Genomic DNA, 21747 nt, shown 5'->3' on the forward strand with positions numbered 1-21747 from the left:
GAAGGTTGTCCAATTGAGCTCGTAAATCAATATTCTCTTGTCTGAGTTGATCCCGCTCAACCCTGAGTGCATCAAGCTCAACCCTGAGTGCATTAGCCTGAGTCTGGCGTTCATTCATCAGAACTTCGTGATTGGCGTTGATTAGATCAATTTGGGCCTGATGTCCAGCTGTCTCATTCTGAAGTTGAATGATCATTTCCAATTGAGCCCTAGAATATTTTCTTTTTAATGAATATTTATACATCTTTATATCTGAGTTGAACTTTACTTACAAATCATCAACTTCTTCAATTAATTGTTGTTGTGGGTTCAGGGGGGGAAGAAATACCATTAATATAATTTATTAATATTAATAAAAATAAGTTTAGATTGCTGGTAAATATTATTTATAAATCTAATTAAAATTAATAGTTTTCAAAGATTATTAATAGATTGGAGATTGAAACTAGTCATCGAATATTTATACAGGTTACTCAAGGAGATTCTAACTCATTTGTAGGGTTCAAATGGCATTCGTTTGTTATTATGATGGAATTAACATCCTGATATAATTACCACCATGGCCATATTGGTAATTCAATCACTTTGTCACCATAGCCACTAGAAAAAACACCACAGTTACTACAACTTCGCTTGTTTGATGTCCCCACAGAATCGATTACCACGTCTGAACAAAAGCGACTTAAAGATTCAGAATATTGATTAACTAATAATTGTGATGAGTGATAGTCATGGATCATCACCATCACCACTCCATCGATCGAAAATAATTGATCAATCGTAATCGTTTGTTTGAGTGAAACATTTAGTCTTTGATTGACATGAAGAACTTCCTTCGTTCTATTAGTATATCATCAAATAGTGTTTCGTCATCTTCTTGGTTGTCTGGGATTGATCGTGACTTGACCTGGATCACTGAATTGATAATTGGGTAAATTGATTGTGTACCTAGAATAGTGGCCATTACAGAGTCATCACTCAAACATTGTTCCAGTTGATCAATTGGTATGATTATCTTGTCCGGCCATCTATTGGATGTGATTGTCAAATGATCGACCTGAGAAATATTCGATGATGATGATGTAGATCGAGTGATCATCATCTTAAAGTCATTGAACAATATTGAATCTAGTGTTTGGTGATACTGCCTAATGATTCGCGTCGTCCATTTCTTGAGTTGACCCTTCTCGATGGCCAGACCTTGATCCAAGAAGAACCTTATGTTTGGTGCCGTGATTGGTTCATCATTATCCAACAATTCATCAAAGATATCATCAAGATCAAAGTAACCCATAACAACAACGGTGAACTCTTTGAGCATTGGATATTGATGATGAGGAATTTCATCGAGACAATTCTCCATGCCATTTTCACCATCGCTAATGACCAATGTCAGTGACTCCAGTGATGATAGAGTGTCTTGGTACACTCTTTGTCGGTCTTGGGGTGATACCATCTCGAACAGAACTATCATTTCGTCGTCGTTGTCATCACATTGAGAGGCGGTACCGCCTTTACCATCCCCCTTGAACTTCATTGAATGTTCGAATTCGTCCACATTGCTAACAAGGTCTTTACGCTTGCACAACACATAATTGTCACGTTTGATGTACTTGGAGTGAGGAGTGGGACAACATCTGCCCTCCCATGCCGACCAACGATTGTCCACAAACCTACAATGACACCAGCCTTCTCTCTTTGGAGAGCCTGGCTCCTGATAGCAATCAGGGCGGTTGATGGTCATCTTGCGAACATTCTTCAAGACACAATGTCGTCGAGCAATGTGATCGTACCAATCAGTGCACTTGTAATGACCATAGTAATTGTCGGGTATTGTGACGATGTAGACATGATCATACAACAGTGACACCAGACGAAAGAATCGCCAACATACCAAGTCGCATTGAATCCATTCCTCAATGTTATCAATACCCTGATCACAAATCAGAAGTCGAAGTATGTATTCTTGAAGATAACGAGGAAGTGACGGCAATTGAAATGTCTGAGATTGCATGTCATCTTGCTCGACATCATGGTCATGGTAATGCACATTGATTGGCATTGAGGCCGATATTGAGATTGACTGAGTGATTGATTGATCTTGTATATAATGTGGAAGTGGCTTTCCTGTCAGATGAGAGTGAAAGCGGGGCGGGTTCTGTCGGAGTCCAGCACTTTGATGCGCTTCATGTTGTCGTTCATCATGTTCATCAGTGATTAAGGGTTGAGAAGTAGTTTGAATCACTCTATTATTAAATGGTCGTAGGATCGAAAGGTATTGACCCATATGTATATGTATTTATGTGTATGTATTTGTTTGATTGTTTGATTTATTGAATGATTATAATGATTTGTGTGAGGGTCTAGGGTTGAATTTATGGATACGACGTAGGCATGATAATACAACTTTGACACCAGATGGAAGAATCGCCAACAAACCAAGTGAACCTTTGAATCCATTCATCAATGTTATCAATACCCTTATCACGAATCAAGAGTCGATCATGAATGTGAGGTGGAAGTGATTGCAATTGCAATAGTGTCAATGATGTCAGAGATTGGTGATCCGGGCCTAGATCCTGCACATCATCCTCTCATTATCGAACGTCTCACCACATCTGTTTAGTGATCGAGAATGAATCCATATATGTATGTATTAATGTATTTGTTTATTTGATTGATTGATTGAAAAGAATGTCTCATGGGTGGTGATTGAACGTGACTCATCCCTTTAGATTCTGAAATACCTAGAATAGGAGTATATGGAGAGATCCCATAACATTCATCTCATTAGCCAATGATGCCTGGGATGGGAGTCAGGCGGTCTGTCGGGCCAAGTCCAGAATAAGTCATGGTACAAAGAGATACAGTGAATGTGTGGGTGTGGGTGTGGGTGTGTTTGAGGTTTGGGTAAGATAGATTGGAGGTTTGGGGTGGTTTTGTGTGACGAATCGTATTGTCTGTGTTTGTGTGTGTTTGTTGGATGGCTGTCTCGCTCAAAGAACAATGGACCAACATCCAACAACTCCTTCTCTCTCTCATACACACACGCACACTCCATGGACATCCAACAAACAAACTAACTCCAACACACATCTCTGCCTGCCTGCCTGGCTATCAAGTGCCAAGCCTCTAGAACTCGACTCACTTACTTGCTCCTCCTCATCTCCCAATAGTGTTCGTTGTTTGTTTGAAGAAGAAGAAGATACTATTAGTATTGGTTGGTTTGTTCGGCGACCCATTGAGGCATACATTTATTCATTCATTCATACATTCATACAAAGAGATACATATATCACTTTAGAACAAACAAACAAACAACACAAACAGGATATCTTTTATTTGTATATAACATAGATATTTTGCAAAGTTACCTTTATTATTATTATTTATTTGTTTGTTTATAATAATAACAACATTCATTCAATCTTTGTACATATATCTTTACATTAAAGCAAGCAACCAAACAATCAATCAATCAATCAATCAATCAATCAATCAATCAATCAATCAATCAATCATTCACGAAAGGAAAGAGGAAAGGAAATAAGGGACATAGAAGATTGATCAATTGAGTGTATATATATTGGATCAATCAAAGCCAATCAATCATAAATAATGAGTTCATTCAATGACAAGGTTGGCAGCGATCAGAATGCAACAGAGAACAATAATAATATTGCCATTGGAAGTGGTAGCTCCGATGACATTGTTGAGAAAAAGGCAGATGAACAACAACAGCAACAGCCCACTCTATGTCTAAGTAACTGTGGATTCTACGGGTATGTCACATGACAGGACCATGGATATGGTAATGGATATGAATGAATATGTTATTAATATATAATGTTGACAACTCCATTGGACAATCAATGAATGGACAAAATGGATAATACAGTAATCCAAATACAAGAGGATTATGTTCAAGTTGTTATACAAAGGAGGTTAAGAAAGAACAAGATCATCTGCAATCACAATCATTACAAACTACAACAGAGATGTCAACAACATCACCAAAGGTGTCAACACCAACACTGACGGTGACGTCACCGTCGTCAGCAGAGAGATCTAGGGGAACTAAGCGATCAATTTATGAAGCAGCCATCTATCAGGAGACCGACACGTCGGTGCTCTCCACTTCACCGGCTTCGTCGTCGTACATGTCAAACTCATCGGTCGTGCTGACGCCGACAAAGGCCGCGTCAGAGGTGTCGTCGCCGTCGGTGGCAGGCATCTCCTCGCCCTCACTACTGCACATGCCATCGTCCCCAATCACACAAGCACCACTGTCGCCGTCGGGCTCGATGAAGTGCGGCATCGAGGGCTGCGGAAAGAAGATCCTGTCTACGGGCGTAATGAGCGAGTCCAACCGATGTCGATGCGGCGGCATCTACTGCGGCAAGCACATGCACAACCACGACTGCACCTTTGACTATAAATCCCAGGCCAAGAACGAGATTGCCAAGGCCAATCCACAGATCATGGCCAACAAGATTGTTAAGCTTTAGGGTGGGCTGCGAGCAGGCCACCATCCATCCAACCATCCACCAATCCACAATATACTCCACACTTTACCTTTACACCATGTTGATAATAAATACATCCTATTATTGCTGTCTATATTGCATGTCATTATATCAGCTCTGGTCCATTGCCATCGACTGGCAGTTATTCGTTCCAGGTTCGTCCGTCACCGCGTCCTCCAATATACAATCGTCTTCAGTGTTATCTTTTGTCCTATTCTTGTTTGGTGATGTTGATGTTGATGTTGATGTTGTTGTTGCTAATGGTGATGATGGTGATGTAGTCTTTTGTTCTCTTGGTGATGTAGTCGGTGTTGTTGGTGTTGTAGTCGTCGTCGTCGTCGTCGTCTCTGTATTCGTAGTCAGCATACTCATTCTTAGCAGCTCCTTCTGTTTATCCTGATGTGAATAGTTCAGTTAGTGATCGATTGAATGATTGAATGAATGATTGAGTGGATGACGACATACTATTTGTCTCTTGATTGCATCGTGTATTATGTCTTTGGGCTCGGTGTATAGGATCAATGACATGTTGCTGCCTTCGGGCATGTCTATACTTCGTGACAAGTTCATTGATGATGACTTGCCCATCAGCAGTGCCTTCAAGTCATTATGATGTTGTTGTTGTTGCTGTGATGTAATGTTATACAACTTATCAATCACCTTTATATTGCCGACTGGTGAAGCTGATGCTGCTTTAGTCGATGATGTTTCCTTCTCGTCTTTCTTTTGTACATTGATATTGTTGTTGTTATTGTTTCCGCTGGTTGTTGTAGCATTGTTGACTACAGGTGATGTGACCATTTGATCATCAAGTGTAATGATGGCAAGATGTTGATGTTGTGATGATGTCGATGATAATGATGATAATGATGATGTCGATGATGTCGATGATGTAGATGATGATAACGATGATGGTCCTATCCTGTGTCCATTGATCCTGCTTCCATAACCATAGCCATTCCCCAGACTGCCGCTGCCACTGCCACCTCCAATGCCATTACCATTGCCAATGCCATTGCCAATACCATTGCCATTGCCATAGCCAAAGACATAGTTGTAGTTATTGAATATATTGTTGCTATTATAGTTCGAATGAGATATCAGAGGTGATGTATTCATTGACGATGAAGACGAAGATGACTGAGTAGGTGATGTTGAACTATTTGTATTCATCAAAGAGTCGAATGATGATGATGATGATGAATGAGTGATGGGAGAGTCATCATTGTCATCCAGTGATAGTATACCAATCTTCTCAGCCATTGATTGAGATAGATACTTCTTATTGTTTTGTATACTGTCCATGTCATCACCATTCTCTTCATCCATTCTTCTCTTTAATATATTCTTGTAAGTCTTTGTCGGTGACATTGGCAGTCCATTTCCACCAACAATGAACTTGTTATCCGATCTACTACTACTACTATTATTATTAGATCCACTCATTTCACCATCTATTCTGTCTCTCTATCTCTATCTCTTTCTCTATCTCCGTCAATGTTTGTTTTTGAATGAATGAATTGTTGGGTTCACTCGTTTTTGTTTGAAATCACATTAAATCAAGAACTTGAACCATGGTTTTCTTGATGGTTTCAATAGTTGGTCAATAAATCCAGTGAGGCCCAAATAATTGCCAATGTAATGTAATTTATCCAATTACTGGTAAGATGTATAATAATCCATTGGATTTGGACCAATTTTTTATTATAACTTTGGTTATAATTAATTATTATTGACAAAAGACACACAATCTTTTTATCTCTTCACATTTATCTATACACAACTCGATTCTTATCAGTCCACTTCAATACCTCATTACACTTATACATGTCTGAAATTGACAAAGCTCGAGAGATTATTTGGGAGTCTCAGTATTACAAGGGTCTTGACATCCATTGCAGTTCCCAATCATTCCTCAACAAGCTCTCTAGAATCACCATAAAATGATGATTTGGATAAGTTGTTGGGTGGACGAGAATGTCGATGACAACGACCCAACTTGCTCTTCTCTTAGCCAATTGTCAGTACCTCTGACAAGCCGCCTTCAACAACTAGTATGATTAGATTATAACTTGTAAATTATCTTTCTAAATCTGAACAATAAATAACTAGTTAAACCATATGAAGACAAGTGTCGTTTTGGTCAATTCAAGTAAAAGTGTTTACAACACTGTAAAAAGCCCCAAAAAAGCAAAATATCTCATTTTTTGATCACTTTTCGTGTGATGACGACAACTACTATTCCTTTGCAGGCCTGGCATCTGCCCTCAAAACTGGACAACATTACATGAATAATATTGATTAACATATCTTTAAATTTCGATTACTTTATTGTTGTGTTGTTGATTGATCACCTATCCTACCCGAGGCCTCACATGAACACAGGGACTTACTTGCAACAATATTACAAATCATACTTGTAACATATACATATAGATACATATTCATACTTATATACATTAAAGATGAAGAGCTTTACAAAGAAGGTTGCTATGGTCAAGCAGAATGCCATGGAGAAGATGGGCAAGTCAGAGTCACAGGCTGATGATGCCTCTACCAAGGCACTCAAGGAGAGACTAGTCCTCATCAGAAAGCTTTACAAAGATGTCCACTCAACTGGAAAGAACTATTGTCAAGAGAGTGATAGTATGTATCATTGCATTGATTGATCACATGGACACACACTCACACACTGGAACTATCCCTACCCCCACCCCCACTCACTCAATCAATCAAAGAGTTGGCAAAGGAAGGACTTTTGTTCTCAGAGGCATTGATCCAGTTCTCGACTGGATGTATTGATGATGAGACTGTTGGTGTTGTGATCAAGTGTGTGTCATCGCAGGTCAAGTCATTGGAGGAGACAAGGACAACTTGCAATGCAGAGTCTGCTCACACGATGATCAACAACTTGGGCAAGCTGCAAGATGCCGAGCTCAAGCGTGCCAACGATCTGAAGAGCAAGCAGGATTCAATCCGTCTCGAGTACGACACTTTGTTGGAGCGTCTGAACGACGCCAAGAAGAAGAACGATTCCAGCTCGCCAAAGGTCATGACGGCCGAGCGCGAGTGTCAGACCTGCAAGGAGAACTACGATAAGGTCACCAGCGAGTTCATCGAGGCCATGGAGCAGCTCAACAGTGAGATGAACCGTCAACTGGTCACCGAGCTGCGTCAATACGCTCGTGCTCAAATGGACTTCCACATGCGTGCTGCTGAAATGTGGAATGACACCAACAATGCCCTGTCGGCGTTCCAGGCCTAAGGGTGTCGGACTTGGCCTTGGCCTTGGTCTTGGGCCTGGGCCTTGGTACCAATACAATCAAACCTCTTTTTTGTCACATTATACCACGAGCGAGCCACAAGCTAGCGGATGTCTTTATTATTATTATACTCTTGAGTTCTTATACTCAATCGAGTTGAATGAATGATTGAATGATGGATTGATTGAATGCCTGGCGAATTATACAGTCGACTCTCTTCAAATGTTCGGTCGTTGGAATGGTTCCAGGTGGAGTATGTTGGAGCGGAGCGCCAATACACACACGCGCCAACACTCACACGCGACAACACTCACTTTCTACTTGGATGATTGGCCGATGGTGATGGCGCGCTTCTTGGAGTAGCGTGTGGAGATACCGGGTGGCGAATCTTGGACGGAGCAGAAGGACTTCCAGGCGTCGTAGGAGATGCCGTTGAGCTCGGACTTCATGGACTCGACGGTGGCCTCCAACTGAGCGACGCGACGCTGCAGATGATCATTCTCGGTGAGTGTGTCGAGAAGTGTGCGCTTCATACGGTCAATGTCGCTGTCGTTATCGTTTCTGATCTTCTCCATGATGTCGATCTTGCTCTGCATCAGCTGGCACTCCTTCTCCAACTGTCTCTTCTTCATCTTCTTCTGCTCCTGTTGTTGTGACTGTGGCTGCTGTTGTGGCTGCTTACTGGCAGAGTTTGAGAACATGGACTTTCCATTCGCCATTGGTGGCGACATCAAGTTTGGCGAGTCCACTCCATTCATTGGTCTAGTTGGTGTGGACATTGAGATTGTGTACCTATTGGTCTTTGGACTTGGCTGCTAAATTGATTGATTCATGATTGATTGATTGGGTGAGTGAGTGAGGTGATGGAATCATTCCAGGGTTCATCCGCCCCACTTACTGAAAGATCAAAGGACTTGATGGGAGTGGTCGTGGTTGACTTTAGGGCTGGAGTTGATTTCTCGGGTGGAGAGTTGGTGATGTCGGACAGTGGCGAGCTGATGTTGTGCTCGGACTCCTTCATTGCCAACGCAGTGGTGGTCTTGCGATGTGACTTGAACAAGTTGTTCAAATATTTCGATGGCTTTGTCTGTTTTGTTTGTTTGTTTGTTTGTTTGTTATTTGAATGAATGAGTTAGACAATGTTCACTTCACATCACTTGACTTTATATCATGACTTACCTCGCTAAAGGCATTCTCCTTTGACTCTACGTGAGACATTGATTCTCTCATCTTCTTTGGTGTTGACATCCTGTTGTTGATTGTTTGTAGTTTAATTTATATAAGTATTAAATATATATTACAAGATTTGTAAGTAGGATGATGTGATGTTTGATTCAATATTCAATTGGTATGATAGAATTGATTGATTGATTGATTGCAGTAGGCGCGACAACAGTTATAATTACAAACTGTTTTGTAACAGACACTTTCAAATTTGAATTCAAATTTTGGCGGTGACAGTTCAGCTTTACTAATATTAATGAGTTCAGGAAATAAAGACAGTGACATAGGCAGTAGCAGTGGCAGATGTAGAGGTAGTCTCTAGTTAGAAAGTGATCACTCCATGGAGTTAGTAAGACTGCACTGGCAAAGAACTCCCCTCAGAAAATATTCCAGACTCTGCCTGTTCTTTTGATTGTATACTCTTACTATCTCCCGTGACTTGGCCTAATAAAGACAAGGGAATAATAAACAATCATATATAACCAAGTGTTGTTATCCGAGTGTTGTTGGCAACTAGATCTAGGAGAAGTCAATGGAATGAACTTCGATTTGAATCAATCTTTGCAAAAAAGGGTCCAAAACCCCAAACAATGAGTCAACGCTTCTTTGACGTTGAATGAATGTCCTTGGCAAACACAAAGCAAGCAAGTCAGCAACACCAGTGTGGTGCAATTGATTGATTGATTGATAGTTTGATTGAATAGTTATTAACAACGACAAGTAGAAGATATATGTTATATAGATAGAGATGGGTATGTCATATCATTACATTGACTATATTGTATACTAACATATCAATATTGATGAATGAATCAATCAATAGGGAACCTGTTCTCATCAGTGTTCTTTAAGTTATTTGGAAACAAGGATGTTAGGATACTTATATTAGGTCTTGATAGGTATGTTGAATGATCACATGTTGCTCGAGCACAAGACAGTTAGTACTAACAACAACATCTATGTGTAGTGCTGGCAAGACAACGATACTTTATAAACTACAGTGTGGAGAGGTACTGACGACTATACCGAGTATGTAATTAGATTGATGTCGATTGATTGATGAACGAGTACTAACACTTATATGTATTATCTTGTCTAGCAATTGGATTCAATGTAGAGACAGTATCATATAAGAATATTAGGTTTCAAGGTAAATGATTTGATTGAATGATTGAATGATTGAATGATCGATTAGGATGAATGAGGCGATAATATAAATTCACGCGATGTTAACATAACATATCTATTCAATCAATCAATCAAACAATCATATTAGTTTGGGATCTTGGAGGACAGAGCACGATTAGACCTTACTGGAGATGTTACTATCCAAACACCAACGCCATTATATATGTAGTAGACTCGTCGGATCCCGATCGACTGGGCATTGCCAACGAAGAGCTTGTAGCGATGCTCTCGGAGGAGGAGCTAAAGACTACGCCGCTGCTAGTCTTTGCCAACAAACAGGATCTGCCCGGTGCGCTGACCGAGGCTCAGGTGTCTGAAGGTCTCAAGCTCAGCTCACTAAAGAATCGTCAATGGTCCATCGTTAAGACATCGGCCATCAAAGGACAAGGACTATACGAAGGCCTCGACTGGCTGGTCAACATCATCTCATCCGGTGGTTAATCTGGCATTGTTTATTTGATAATTAGTTAGTTAGATAGTTAGTTAGTTGCGACAGGAACACACAAGGAATGGATCATTCGTTCATTCATTCATTCACATTCAGCCAGTCAGTCAGCCAGTCAGTCATCGCGATGTACACCTCCCCAATGTATGATATATCTATGTTCTTTGTCACTCCCTCTCCCTCTTTGGTCAGCCGCATCATGTCCCTCCTCATCCTCCTCTTCCTCCTCCTCCTCTTCCACAGTCATGGTTCCACCCTGGCTATCTTGGGCCACAAGTCACAAGGTTGCCAATGCCTCATGTCAATCAAATAAATGATGATGCTACCGATTCAGTTGGCGAGACAAAGATACTTATATAATATAACCAAAATGACTTACTTGAGTCAACATGTGGATTGATTGATTGGACAAACTTGGAAAGTAGTGGATGGTTGTGAGTGTGATTGTGGGGTGTGGGTGTGATCTCATGATCATTGAGAGTTGTGTGGGCAACAACATCATCACAATCATGTTCATTCTCTTCATTTAACATTATTATGTGTATTGTATAAGTTGTAATATATATTATATATATAGTATTTATAAGTTGTGAACAGCAACAACGAAACATCATCATTAGTTAGTGCACTCAATCAATCAATCACAATATTTATTAAATATATAATATAACATCGCGACAAAGTTGACCACGACGACGAACAACAACAACAACAACAACAACTATAACAACATACAACCATGGTATTGATAACAAGATACTTACCATCGGTAATCGATAATAATAGACCTGTATTGGATGGTGTAACATCAAAGGAGCACATAGTGGATGCAGTGTTGCATAATACAACGGTTGGTGTGATCAATCAGTTGATGGTGCTGGCCGAGCATGCCAATAGTATCTTCACGGCACTGGCCACCGAGACCACGCAGATCACCACGCGACTCAATCGATTGAACGTGCGGCTGGCGCCGCTCACCCAGATGGTGCCACAGGTCGAGTCCTACCACCAGCGCACTCCCATCGAGACGATGAACAGCAAGGCGCGTGCAGAGTACCACGCCGAGAACGCCGAGCGACATCAGCTGTTCACCACGGTGTCGATGCCCGAGACCCTGACGGTGATCTACCAGGAGGTGTGTCGGCCGCCACCCAACCTGGCGCAGCTGGATCCGTTCATGGACGATGGCGCTAGCGCGCTGAAGCTGTACACCAACCCCAAGTTCTTCATCGATGAGTGGGTGGCCGAGATGAAGAAGCAGAATGAGGAGGCGCGTCAGCGACGTCGTGAGCGCAGGGAGGCGCGTTTGAAGAAGAAGGGCGAGAAGGTCGACACCACCGAGGTCAAGAAGGTGAAGCGCGTGCACAAGGTGCGCTACGACCCAGTCACTGGAGAGAAGATACTCATCGCAGTCGATGCGCCGACCACTCATCAGGCTCCAATTGCCATCCCCCAGCCTCAGCAGCAACAGCAGCAGCAACAACAGCAACAACAACAGGTGCATTACAACCCTGCGATGCCATATCAACCGCAGCAACCAGCCGTGTATAAGCCATCACCGATCAATAACAGCAACAGCTCGGTGCCACCTCCACCAAACATGCAGGCACAAGGCATGCCACAGCATCAATCATTCAACCAGCCCAGCAACCTGTCGATGCCGCCACCTCCCCCGCCCATCTCGGGCAACTTCACCGCGCCACCTCCCATCAATGTGTCGCGGGCGCCACCTCTGCCCCAGTCGCGCCCCGTCTCCATGGTGTATAACCACCCGCCACCCGCCATGAACCCTGCCGCCCCGCCTCCCTCTGGATCAAACATCTACAGACCGGCCAACGCGGCGCCGGCCGCACCACCTCCTCCTCCTCCTCCCGGACCCGCTCCACCTCCCCCTCCACCCATGGCCAGCAACCTGGCCTCTGCACTGGAGGCTGGCGGATCATCACTGCGTCACACCGAGACCACAAAGGCCAAGCCTGATACCAGGTCCGACCTGTTATCGGCCATTGTAGCCGGTATGAACTTGAAGCCTGCCGAGGAGAGGAAGGTGCCCGAGAAGACGGAGGCTGTGAGGACTGAGGCCGTCAACGTTGCCGACATCCTTGCCAGAAGAATTGCATGGGCTCCAAGTGACTCTGAAGATGATGATGACTCTGATGACGATTCTGATTGGGACTAATCCACCACACACTCTGGCGAGCTGGTGGCACTCAGTCCATCCGCGCGATCACTAACTCATTTACTCTCGCTCAATCGAATGGACACATCGTCCTCTGTACAATATAGACTTAACCAATCAATCAATACACAGCATGTATACATGTATAACAATCATTCGAAAGAAGATGGATGGCCATCGTTTATTCCTCGATCGCTTGGTCGTCATTGTCTTGGTCGTCACCTTCCTCTTCTTCGTCCTCGACCAGGTCGAACACCATGGTCCTGCGACTTCCCATCGCGATACACGCGACATTTCTCTCGATTGACAGCCAGAGTCGTTTGGCTGAGCACCTGGTTGGCGCGTCAGGGGTGAGTAGGCGACTCTTGTCACCTTGTGTCTCCTCCTGGAAGAAGAATCCATCGAGGAGGTCTATCATCACAGTGGATGGCGGGATGGCCACACCAAGCTGCATGAAGTCCAGCTCGGTGTAGGAGTATTGTTTGAGGCATGATGACTCCTTGGGCTTGGCACCCTGTGGGGTGACCTCCTCGGGTATCGACAGTACGGCCAGCAATGTGTTGTCGTAGAAGACCATGTCGTCCAGCCGGTCGCGCTCACCAAGCTGCACGCAGCCAAAGCGCCAATCAGCGCGTTCTTTGATTCCGACGAATAGCTTGCTCGACCCTGGCAGGAGAAAGGCCACAACAAACTTGTTATGGCTCTCTGATGTGAATGCCGAACAAAAGCGTTGCGCGCTGCCCTGTCCTTGCTCTTGCTCCAGTTGCAGTAGTTGCTTGCGATCGAACAATCCCAGTGGCGTGACGGCATTGATCTTAAACTGTGACACAATTGTGTTGTCGCTGGCCAAGTCCAACAGTTGCCTAGTTTGATTGGCAATCAAGTTGAAGTGATCCAATATATTACATGATGATTGAGTGTTCGTCGACGAGTCATCAAACATTAGAATGGAATGGGTATCACAATGACTAGGGCTCGACGCCACCGACAGAGGGTCTTGGTTGAGCCCCCCGTGGAGCAACTCGAGAATGGCGCGCTCATCATTTTGAAGCGATGATGATGGTTGCTGACTGGGCGTGTCGTTGATCTGATCTTGGATCTTGAGTAGCCATGTGAAGAATGACGAGTATTGCGCTGAGACCCCGCCAAAGACGCGGTCCAGACTCTCGAGTCGCACGCCAAACGCGCCACTCTGCCTCAGCAATCGCTCATACTTGTCAGCGTTGAGCATGTCCCCAAAGCGCTCCTGCCACAGCGACAGAGACCGCAGCGCGGCTAATGTGTGCATCAGATGTGTGAAGGCCGCCAGGATGCGCCCAATGAGCGTGTCACGCAGGCCGTCCAGCGTGCGAAGCGACGACCGCAGACTCTTGACATTGATGCCGTTCGCCAGGTATTGCGCCAGTGCATCCGAGGGCACGCCAATCATCAGCATGTCTGTGAGGTGCTGCTCGAGTGTGTGAGTCTGGTCGTAGCCAAAGTCGAGCAGTGTGCGACCGAATGACGACCATTTGGTCACCAGCTGGCTGTGTGTGTCGCTCCACTTGTCCACGACCTCATGGGTCAGCAGATATGAGAGTGTGTCCAAGAGCCATGAAGCCGTGACAGACTTGGTGGCAAAGTCAAAGATCTCACTGGCTTTGCGCGAGAGTATCGATGTGTCCACGTCCAACATGAGTGCGAGCCCGCTATCTGTCTCGGCGGTCAACATCGCTCTACCAAAGTCGCGAGACATTGCCACGTTTTGTATATCCACCGACTTGGCCGACTTGATCAAGAAGTGTGATGCGCCATACTTGTTCAACAGTATCTGTTGGATGTCCAGTGTGCCGATCAACGTCATGCCGAACCCCCTGTTGGTTGATTGTTGGTGATCATTAGTCTTGCGCCAAGTTCAATCTCGACTCGCTCGCGAATGTACAAACACATACAGGAATGAGATGACGCCACTCTTTGACACGGCGATCAACACGTCAAGGGCATCCAAGTCTTGAGGGAATGGCTTCATCTCGCTGGTGAGGTGATCGTGTGTTAGTATCATTGTCAACTCTTGTTTGATTGATTGATCGAGTGATCAAGTGATCGGGATAGTTCCACACATGAGATACCTACTCTTCCTTGTCTTGGATGTAGTGAGCAAAGGCTGGGAAGAAGGGTGACGCGTCAAAGCATTGACTAAAGTGTGACGATGATGATGAGGATGGGTTGTACTGCACCCAGAACATCTTGGTGACGGGCGAGACTGGTGCTGCGCGTGTGTAATGTATCTCTTTGCCATTCTCAATGGAGACGAGTGAGATCAGTCCGCTGGCATATCCAACTGCCAATCGCTTGCCATTCGGACTCCACTGTATTGATGTGGCAATATCATCATTGCCATCGACTGCTGACGATGCACCAATTGTAAGCAGACGTTGCCAATTCAGGAAACGATGTACAACTATCGCGCCAGACATTGTTAGCAGTGCCAGAAGGTCCATTGTCGGGCAGCACAATGCCTCACGGACATCGCCAGCTGCTGGTTTGTCATTGAGAAGTGCGAATGATTTCATTGTTGTTGTTGTTGTTGTTGTTGTTGGTTCATTGATTGATTGATTATGTTGACGAGTGTTGTTCACTGATAGATAAACTTGGAAACTTTGATCATGTTTTTGGCGCCACCACTCACTTTGGTCATCTCATCATAATCAATCAATCAATCACATAACATATGGAACCATCCCAATCATACAATCACTCACTTACTAACTCATCACAATAACCATGACCTGGTCACACTTTCAATCATTCTATCAATCAAACAATCACCAATCACCAGGTGAACAATGATCGAAGTCGATGAGAAATGCACTCTCTTTCACCCCAATAATTGACACTTGTGTACAATGTTGATCGTGATTCTTCTTTGATCAAAGGATGTATATGATGATGGTGCACATCTGGGGAAAGACACTTGCATAGGTGGTGCAAAAGGTGTATCCAGGGTGCAAAGTTGACTCTTTTTATTTTTAATCAAAGGAAGATTCATTTGTTCACAGTGACTGACCACTTAGAAGGGTTGGTTGCTCTTTCGTTCCCATTAGAATACAGGAGCACCTGGGCTCTAGAGGGTGGCACATCAACATCAAAGACACTTTCACCATTCGCACACCACTCAAACCCCCAATAATACTTAACTGATTCCACCACGTTTCCCCTTTTTGCACTCACATCAAAGTGTCATCAATGTCGACAGAGCTCCGATCTACCCTCACTCTCACAACAAACTTGTGTGCTGTTGATCAAAAACGAGTGTGTGTTTGATTAGTTGGGTGTGTGACACAGAGAAAGAGATGGCGTGGATGCTCACAACAAACTTGAGAGTGTCAACAACAACACTTTCATAAACATTTGACACGTCTACCTATCAATCAATCAATCTGTGTATGTTTGTGTACCTATCTGTATTATTTATCTGTATTCTCAATTATAATTATAACATTAAAGTCATTACATTGTAATAATCAATCAATCAATCAATCAAACATACAAACACATAATAATATATATTAGTTTAGTTAATTAGAATTAGAATTATATAGTTATATATAGAGATGGAGAACTCAAGTTCTGTTGTCGACGATGATGATAAACAAGTGTTTAATACTTTGATCAACTTGTTACAAAAGTACGTCGATCGCATGGAGAAGAGATGTCGCAAGGCAGACCTATTGCGAATGCAACATCAGTTGTCAATGTTGGAGAGCAAAACACTCACTGGCACTAACACTGGCAATGGCAATGGCAACACATGTAATTCAACATGTACTGGAACACCTATAATATCAAATGACATCACTATTATAAACAGTATGTTTGAATGAATCATTGAATGATTGATCGATCATTATATGTTGGAATGATCCCATAACTAATGACCAACTCCCCCCTCCCATCACTTAACTCGCCCGACACAACAGAGTCTAGCAAACTGATTAGACTTGCATTCGAAACATATAAAGGCACATTGAATGATGAGACGTTATGTAATGTGTTTAAGAGATTCGGAGTATATGTTGGCGAGCTGGACTTGTCAAAGTGCGCACACTTCACTATTGAGGCATTCATTGGTAGCATGCTGCCACTGCTGCCCAATCTACAGAGCCTGAAGCTGCAGTTCTGCAAACAGCTCAACGGTGACAACCTCACTGCGCTGTTGCAGTTGGCCAAAGAGTCCTGCTCGATACGTCACCTGAACATTGGTCACAACCAGCTGATATCAGAGGCCACGATGCTCACGGCCCGCACCATCCGCCTGAACCCCAACCTGACGTCGCTGTGCCTCACCCACTCCCACATATCGGACGCGGACGGCGTTACCCTGCTGCACGGCATCAAGGACAACGACAGCCTGCGCTCGCTGGACCTGAGCAACAACGCGATAGCCGACCTCACAATGCGCGCCCTCTCCGAGCTGATGGAGCGCGGATCGACACTGCGCGAGCTCAACCTGTCGACGAACCGCATCACCAACGTCGGCGTCATTGAACTGGGCAAGGGCATGGCGACCAACTCACACATCGACTGTCTGATCCTCAGCAACAACTGCTTCCAGGACGACGGTGGAGTCGGCTTTGTCAACATCCTGGCGACCGACCGCAGCGTGCGTCATCTGGACATGTCGGGCAACGACCTCGGTCCAGCCACATGCGCAGGATTTGCCCGCGCGCTCCAAGTCAACAGTACATTGACCTCGCTCAATCTCAGCCAGACCCGTATCGGCATACAGGGCGGCCTGGTACTCGTCCAATCCCTGGCCTCGAACAAATCACTACAACACCTCGACCTGAGCATGAACCAGCTGGACCACACCGTTGGCATGGCCATTGGCGAGTCGCTAAAGAGTAACCACACGATCAAGACTCTGAGTCTGAGGAGGAACCAGCTGGGCGACTCTGCCAAGGCCATTGGCAAGGCGCTGCAGGTCAATTCGTCTCTCGCCAGTCTCGACCTGTCGGGCAACCAGATAGAGCGCAAGGGTGCCAAGGCCATCGCCTACTCACTGCCGCTGAACAAAACGCTTCAGGAGCTGGACCTCAGCTGCAACATGATTGGCGACGACGGTGGACGATTGATTGGTGAGTCGCTCGGCGCCAACTCCACATTATACAAGCTCAACCTCTCGTCCAACCTTCTCGGCAACGAGTCATGTCGATCAATATCACAATCAATCGTGAGCGCACTTAAAGGAGGCGCCAACACAAACTCAAACATCAACACAAACTCAGATATACACAACCATTCAAACTCAGTCAATCAACATCAAGATAAACAAGACACAGACGAACTGATGTCCAACTTGTCGATATCATCGCGATCATTGGTCAAGGAGCAGGCCAACTACAATAGCAGGAGACTGGCCAGACATAACATGCTGACGTCGTCGACGCCAAACATGGACAAGTTCATGCCGGGCAAGTCCACGCTGTCCAAGCTGTCGCACCTGCTGCTCGACAAGAACCGCATCGGCGACCCCGGCGCCGTGGCGCTGGCGCAGGTCATTGCCAACAACTCGCCGATCCAGGTCATCTCGCTCATGTCCAACATGATCGGCGAGTTTGGCGGCCAGTCGCTGGGCGACGCGCTCAAGTACAACACCAACCTGTGCGAGCTCAATCTGGACTCGAACCGCATCGGGCCCATTGGCGCACAGGCCATCTCCAATGCACTCAAAGTCAACAACACACTGACGCACCTTGGTTTGAGTGGCAATCACATCAAAGATCAAGGCAGTCAGGAGATCATCAAAGCACTGGATTGCAACACATCACTCAAGTCCATCTACGTCACTCACAACGACATGAGTGAAGGTGTACGTGCTGTCGTCGAGGCCATACCACAGTTCACAGAGGCATAAAAGAATAAATGCTTAAGTCAATGCCAAATCATCCATCCATCCTTCCATCATTCATTCATTCAATCATTCAATCATCCCTGGTTAATATGGTTCGGTCGATCATCATTGGATCATGTTGCCACATCACCATCAATCACCATCACCAACATTCACCATTTTCAAAGTATTCGCGGAATACCTTGAGAGTCATTGGCAAACATGATGATGCATTGATGGTGGTGACACATGTCCATGCATACCATACCCTACATTCGCTTGGACGACGGAGATCATACAAACAACCATCCACTCCACTCTATCAATCAAACATCATCACTTTGGTTCTAGTAACCTCATACCAAAGGTGCGAGAGTGGTGGTCATCTGTCGTGTGCCACTTTAGGGGGCAATGTAAGGCCCATCAAAATATTGTTTGAATTTTCAAAACAAACACGGTGTAGAGATAGAAGATACAGGTCCTGGCCCAGGTATTCCCTTTCCCCAAGTGAGTTTGTGCGTGTGTGATCAAACAAACAAACACTATCTCAGTATCACCACAAACCACACCTGTCAAGTTGTTTGACACTTAGTGTGAATATCAGGGGTCGATGTGACCTCAGTGAGCTAACAAAGCTAAGCTTGGATGTACAGTTTGGATTGCAAATGGTGTCGTGGTGTTATTATTATTATTATTGTTGTTCATTCATTGTGTTGTTATAACTCTACTACTACTTGTTGTGTGTTTATTAATATATATATTATATTCAAATAATTAATCAATCTAATCAATCAATCAATCACATCATCATCATCAATAGAGACAAAGTAACAGATAGACAGATACATACATAGTTGTACATATAATATAGCATAGGATAGGATGTTCACATTCTTTAAGAAGAGCAATGAGAAGAAGGATGAGAATGATGTTGGAGGTGGAGGAACAGGTACACCAGGTGGATCAGGTGTGTCAGGAGGATCAGGTGGAATAGTTCCGCCACCAGCATTGGTGATCGGTGGTGCACTGACCGATCAGGGTACACTTAGACATTCAGCGACTTCAGAGATTGCAATACCAACACGGATCACAAGAGAGAGACGTGCTACAATAGGTGGTGATGTTCCACATCCCCAATCACTCCTCTACCCTCTCACGCCAACATCCAACAACATCGCCTCGCTCTCACCATCAATGTTTGCATCATACAAGACACAAGCAGAGCCACAGGTACCAACGTAAGTGATCATGTGATCAATGGTGATGATCATCTGACTCACTCACTCACTCAATCAATCAATCAAACTCAGTGGATACATTGATGAGTATTATGAGAGAGATGTAGAGGGCAACAAGTACTTGGAGAAGATGTGGATGAATGTGGTGATGCCAGCGACACAGAACCTTGCAAGGTTGGAACTAAAGTATATTGTTCGGCGTGGTATACCGGATTCGAAGCGAACACGTGTATGGAAGTTGATCAGTGGCTACGAGGACTTCAAACGGTCCTTGGACTACGAGTATGTTTCTGGCGCGATCACTGGCGAGGGTGCGCCTAAGAAGTTCCGCAACATCCCATCATTTGGCGGCATCGTCTCTCCATCCGATCACTTCCTCAACGACCAAGGCATCGACCACGTCAAGCGCATCCTAACCGTCCTCGCACTACGATGTCCCGAGGTCGAGTACTGTCCCTCCATTCCAGATATATGTATGTATGGACAATCAATCAATCACTCATCACACTCGCTAATCAATCAATCAATCACTAGTACAAATGTTATTGTTGTTCCTTTCAGATGTTGAAGCGTACACAGTGCTGAACCTGCTGATACAGCAATCAAAGACCAACATCAAGTTTAGATATCTCAACATCACCAACAGGGATTGCATCTCTTTCTCCCTAACCTTTGATACACTCTTCGAAATGACCGTCCCCAAGTTATACAAACGTTTGTATCCATCCTCTCACTGGCATTTGCGCCATTGCCAGGACAACGCAGCGACGGACACACCTGGCTAACACTCCCACCACCCACCCTTCAACAACAACATCAACAACAGATATGATTGGACTTGGTATCACAAGTAGCAAGGTGTTCACAGAGGAATGGTTCTCGAGGATGTTCGTGTCGCACTTGCCATTCCAGACGGTGCTGCGCGTGTTTGATTGTTTCCTGTGCGAGGGCTATAAGGCCCTGTATAGAGTCGGTCTCGGCCTGCTCAAACTGCACAAGAACGTGTTGATGAGCAAGGCCACGACGGCCGAGCAGTTCTGCTCGATGCTCAAACACCTCAATCTACAGATGTTCGATGTGGACAAGCTCATGAACCGAGCGTTCCGCATCCGTCTACAACGCAACACGGTGCAGAACATCGACGAGATGCAGACGCCCAAGCTCACTCACATTGCCGAGCCCCAGATGCCCATCTACTACCGACCCAAGATAACAACGCCCTCAGATATACTTCACAATGATGATGTAAGTCTAGTCCCATTCATTCAATTATTCAATCATTCAATCATTCTAATCAATCACGCACCCGCACGACAATGTAGTATGAGATTGTTTGGACATGGCTGCCGCATAGATTCTGCATCTGCGACCCAAAGGTCGTGTACAACTCCAACCGCGATGGTAGGAGTCTGAGGAACATGCTGGAGCGAGTGAAGGGCGAGTATCCAATGCTGATACTGATCAAGACGACTAACGGCGATGTGTTTGGATGCTTCACCGACGACGAGTTGGAGTCCAAGTTTGGCTTTGGATCGAGCAACACCTTTGTCTTTGTCATGAAGCCTCATGCACATGTATATAGAGCAACGAACAAGAACGAGCTGTACCTAAAGGTGTGTCCATCAGTGGATCTATCATCGTTCAGCATGTGGATTGGCGCGTCCGAGCTGGGCGATCGCGCATTATGTATAGACAGCGAGCTCAATGGCACCACAGCGCCATCAGACACCTATGGCAATCCTGCACTGACCGACGATCAATCGTTCAAATTCAAGAGCACGGTATTGGAAGTGATATCACTGGTCTAGACTG

General features: G+C 44.7%; 10 protein-coding genes across 10 annotated transcripts; 6 read left to right on the forward strand and 4 right to left on the reverse strand.

Annotated features, from left to right (window-relative positions):
- Window positions 1–3618: 3618 nt before the first annotated feature.
- On the forward strand, window positions 3619–4505 carry SAMD00019534_111290 (hypothetical protein; the record flags this gene model as incomplete). The annotated part of the gene is made up of 2 exons (XM_012893782.1): window positions 3619–3782; window positions 3899–4505. Coding segments are annotated over 2 exons (771 nt in total), but the record flags the coding sequence as incomplete, so codon positions are not given.
- SAMD00019534_111300 (hypothetical protein) lies at window positions 4109–4258 on the reverse strand (the record flags this gene model as incomplete). The annotated part of the gene is made up of 1 exon (XM_012893783.1): window positions 4109–4258. One exon carries the CDS (start codon window positions 4256–4258, stop codon window positions 4109–4111), a length of 150 nt encoding a protein of 49 aa, XP_012749237.1.
- A 132-nt stretch (window positions 4506–4637) lies between the features above and the next one.
- SAMD00019534_111310 (hypothetical protein) lies at window positions 4638–5972 on the reverse strand (the record flags this gene model as incomplete). The annotated part of the gene is made up of 2 exons (XM_012893784.1): window positions 4638–4922; window positions 4992–5972. 2 exons carry the CDS (start codon window positions 5970–5972, stop codon window positions 4638–4640), a joined length of 1266 nt encoding a protein of 421 aa, XP_012749238.1.
- A 977-nt stretch (window positions 5973–6949) lies between these two features.
- On the forward strand, window positions 6950–7791 carry SAMD00019534_111320 (hypothetical protein; the record flags this gene model as incomplete). Its single annotated transcript, XM_012893785.1, has 2 exons — window positions 6950–7172; window positions 7265–7791. Coding segments are annotated over 2 exons (750 nt in total), but the record flags the coding sequence as incomplete, so codon positions are not given.
- Window positions 7792–8106: 315 nt separating this feature from the next.
- SAMD00019534_111330 (hypothetical protein) lies at window positions 8107–9037 on the reverse strand (the record flags this gene model as incomplete). The annotated part of the gene is made up of 3 exons (XM_012893786.1): window positions 8107–8604; window positions 8688–8876; window positions 8969–9037. 3 exons carry the CDS (start codon window positions 9035–9037, stop codon window positions 8107–8109), a joined length of 756 nt encoding a protein of 251 aa, XP_012749240.1.
- Window positions 9038–9761: 724 nt separating this feature from the next.
- SAMD00019534_111340 (hypothetical protein) lies at window positions 9762–10639 on the forward strand (the record flags this gene model as incomplete). Its single annotated transcript, XM_012893787.1, has 5 exons — window positions 9762–9765; window positions 9837–9912; window positions 9981–10042; window positions 10113–10163; window positions 10290–10639. Coding segments are annotated over 5 exons (543 nt in total), but the record flags the coding sequence as incomplete, so codon positions are not given.
- Window positions 10640–11376: 737 nt separating this feature from the next.
- Window positions 11377–12825, forward strand: SAMD00019534_111350 (hypothetical protein; the record flags this gene model as incomplete). Its single annotated transcript, XM_012893788.1, has 2 exons — window positions 11377–12354; window positions 12448–12825. Coding segments are annotated over 2 exons (1356 nt in total), but the record flags the coding sequence as incomplete, so codon positions are not given.
- A 181-nt stretch (window positions 12826–13006) lies between these two features.
- SAMD00019534_111360 (hypothetical protein) lies at window positions 13007–15377 on the reverse strand (the record flags this gene model as incomplete). Its single annotated transcript, XM_012893789.1, has 4 exons — window positions 13007–13688; window positions 13767–14678; window positions 14757–14837; window positions 14938–15377. The coding sequence occupies 4 exons, from the start codon at window positions 15375–15377 to the stop codon at window positions 13007–13009; spliced, it is 2115 nt and encodes a 704-aa protein (XP_012749243.1).
- Window positions 15378–16418: 1041 nt separating this feature from the next.
- Window positions 16419–18721, forward strand: SAMD00019534_111370 (hypothetical protein; the record flags this gene model as incomplete). The annotated part of the gene is made up of 2 exons (XM_012893790.1): window positions 16419–16674; window positions 16785–18721. The coding sequence occupies 2 exons, from the start codon at window positions 16419–16421 to the stop codon at window positions 18719–18721; spliced, it is 2193 nt and encodes a 730-aa protein (XP_012749244.1).
- An 858-nt stretch (window positions 18722–19579) lies between these two features.
- Window positions 19580–21743, forward strand: SAMD00019534_111380 (hypothetical protein; the record flags this gene model as incomplete). The annotated part of the gene is made up of 5 exons (XM_012893791.1): window positions 19580–19935; window positions 20008–20408; window positions 20470–20649; window positions 20762–21180; window positions 21258–21743. 5 exons carry the CDS (start codon window positions 19580–19582, stop codon window positions 21741–21743), a joined length of 1842 nt encoding a protein of 613 aa, XP_012749245.1.
- Window positions 21744–21747: the final 4 nt, after the last annotated feature.

The sequence above is a fragment of the Acytostelium subglobosum genome (genome assembly GCF_000787575.1).
Source record: "Acytostelium subglobosum LB1 DNA, scaffold: scaffold30, whole genome shotgun sequence".
Lineage (NCBI taxonomy): Eukaryota > Evosea > Eumycetozoa > Acytosteliales > Acytosteliaceae > Acytostelium > Acytostelium subglobosum.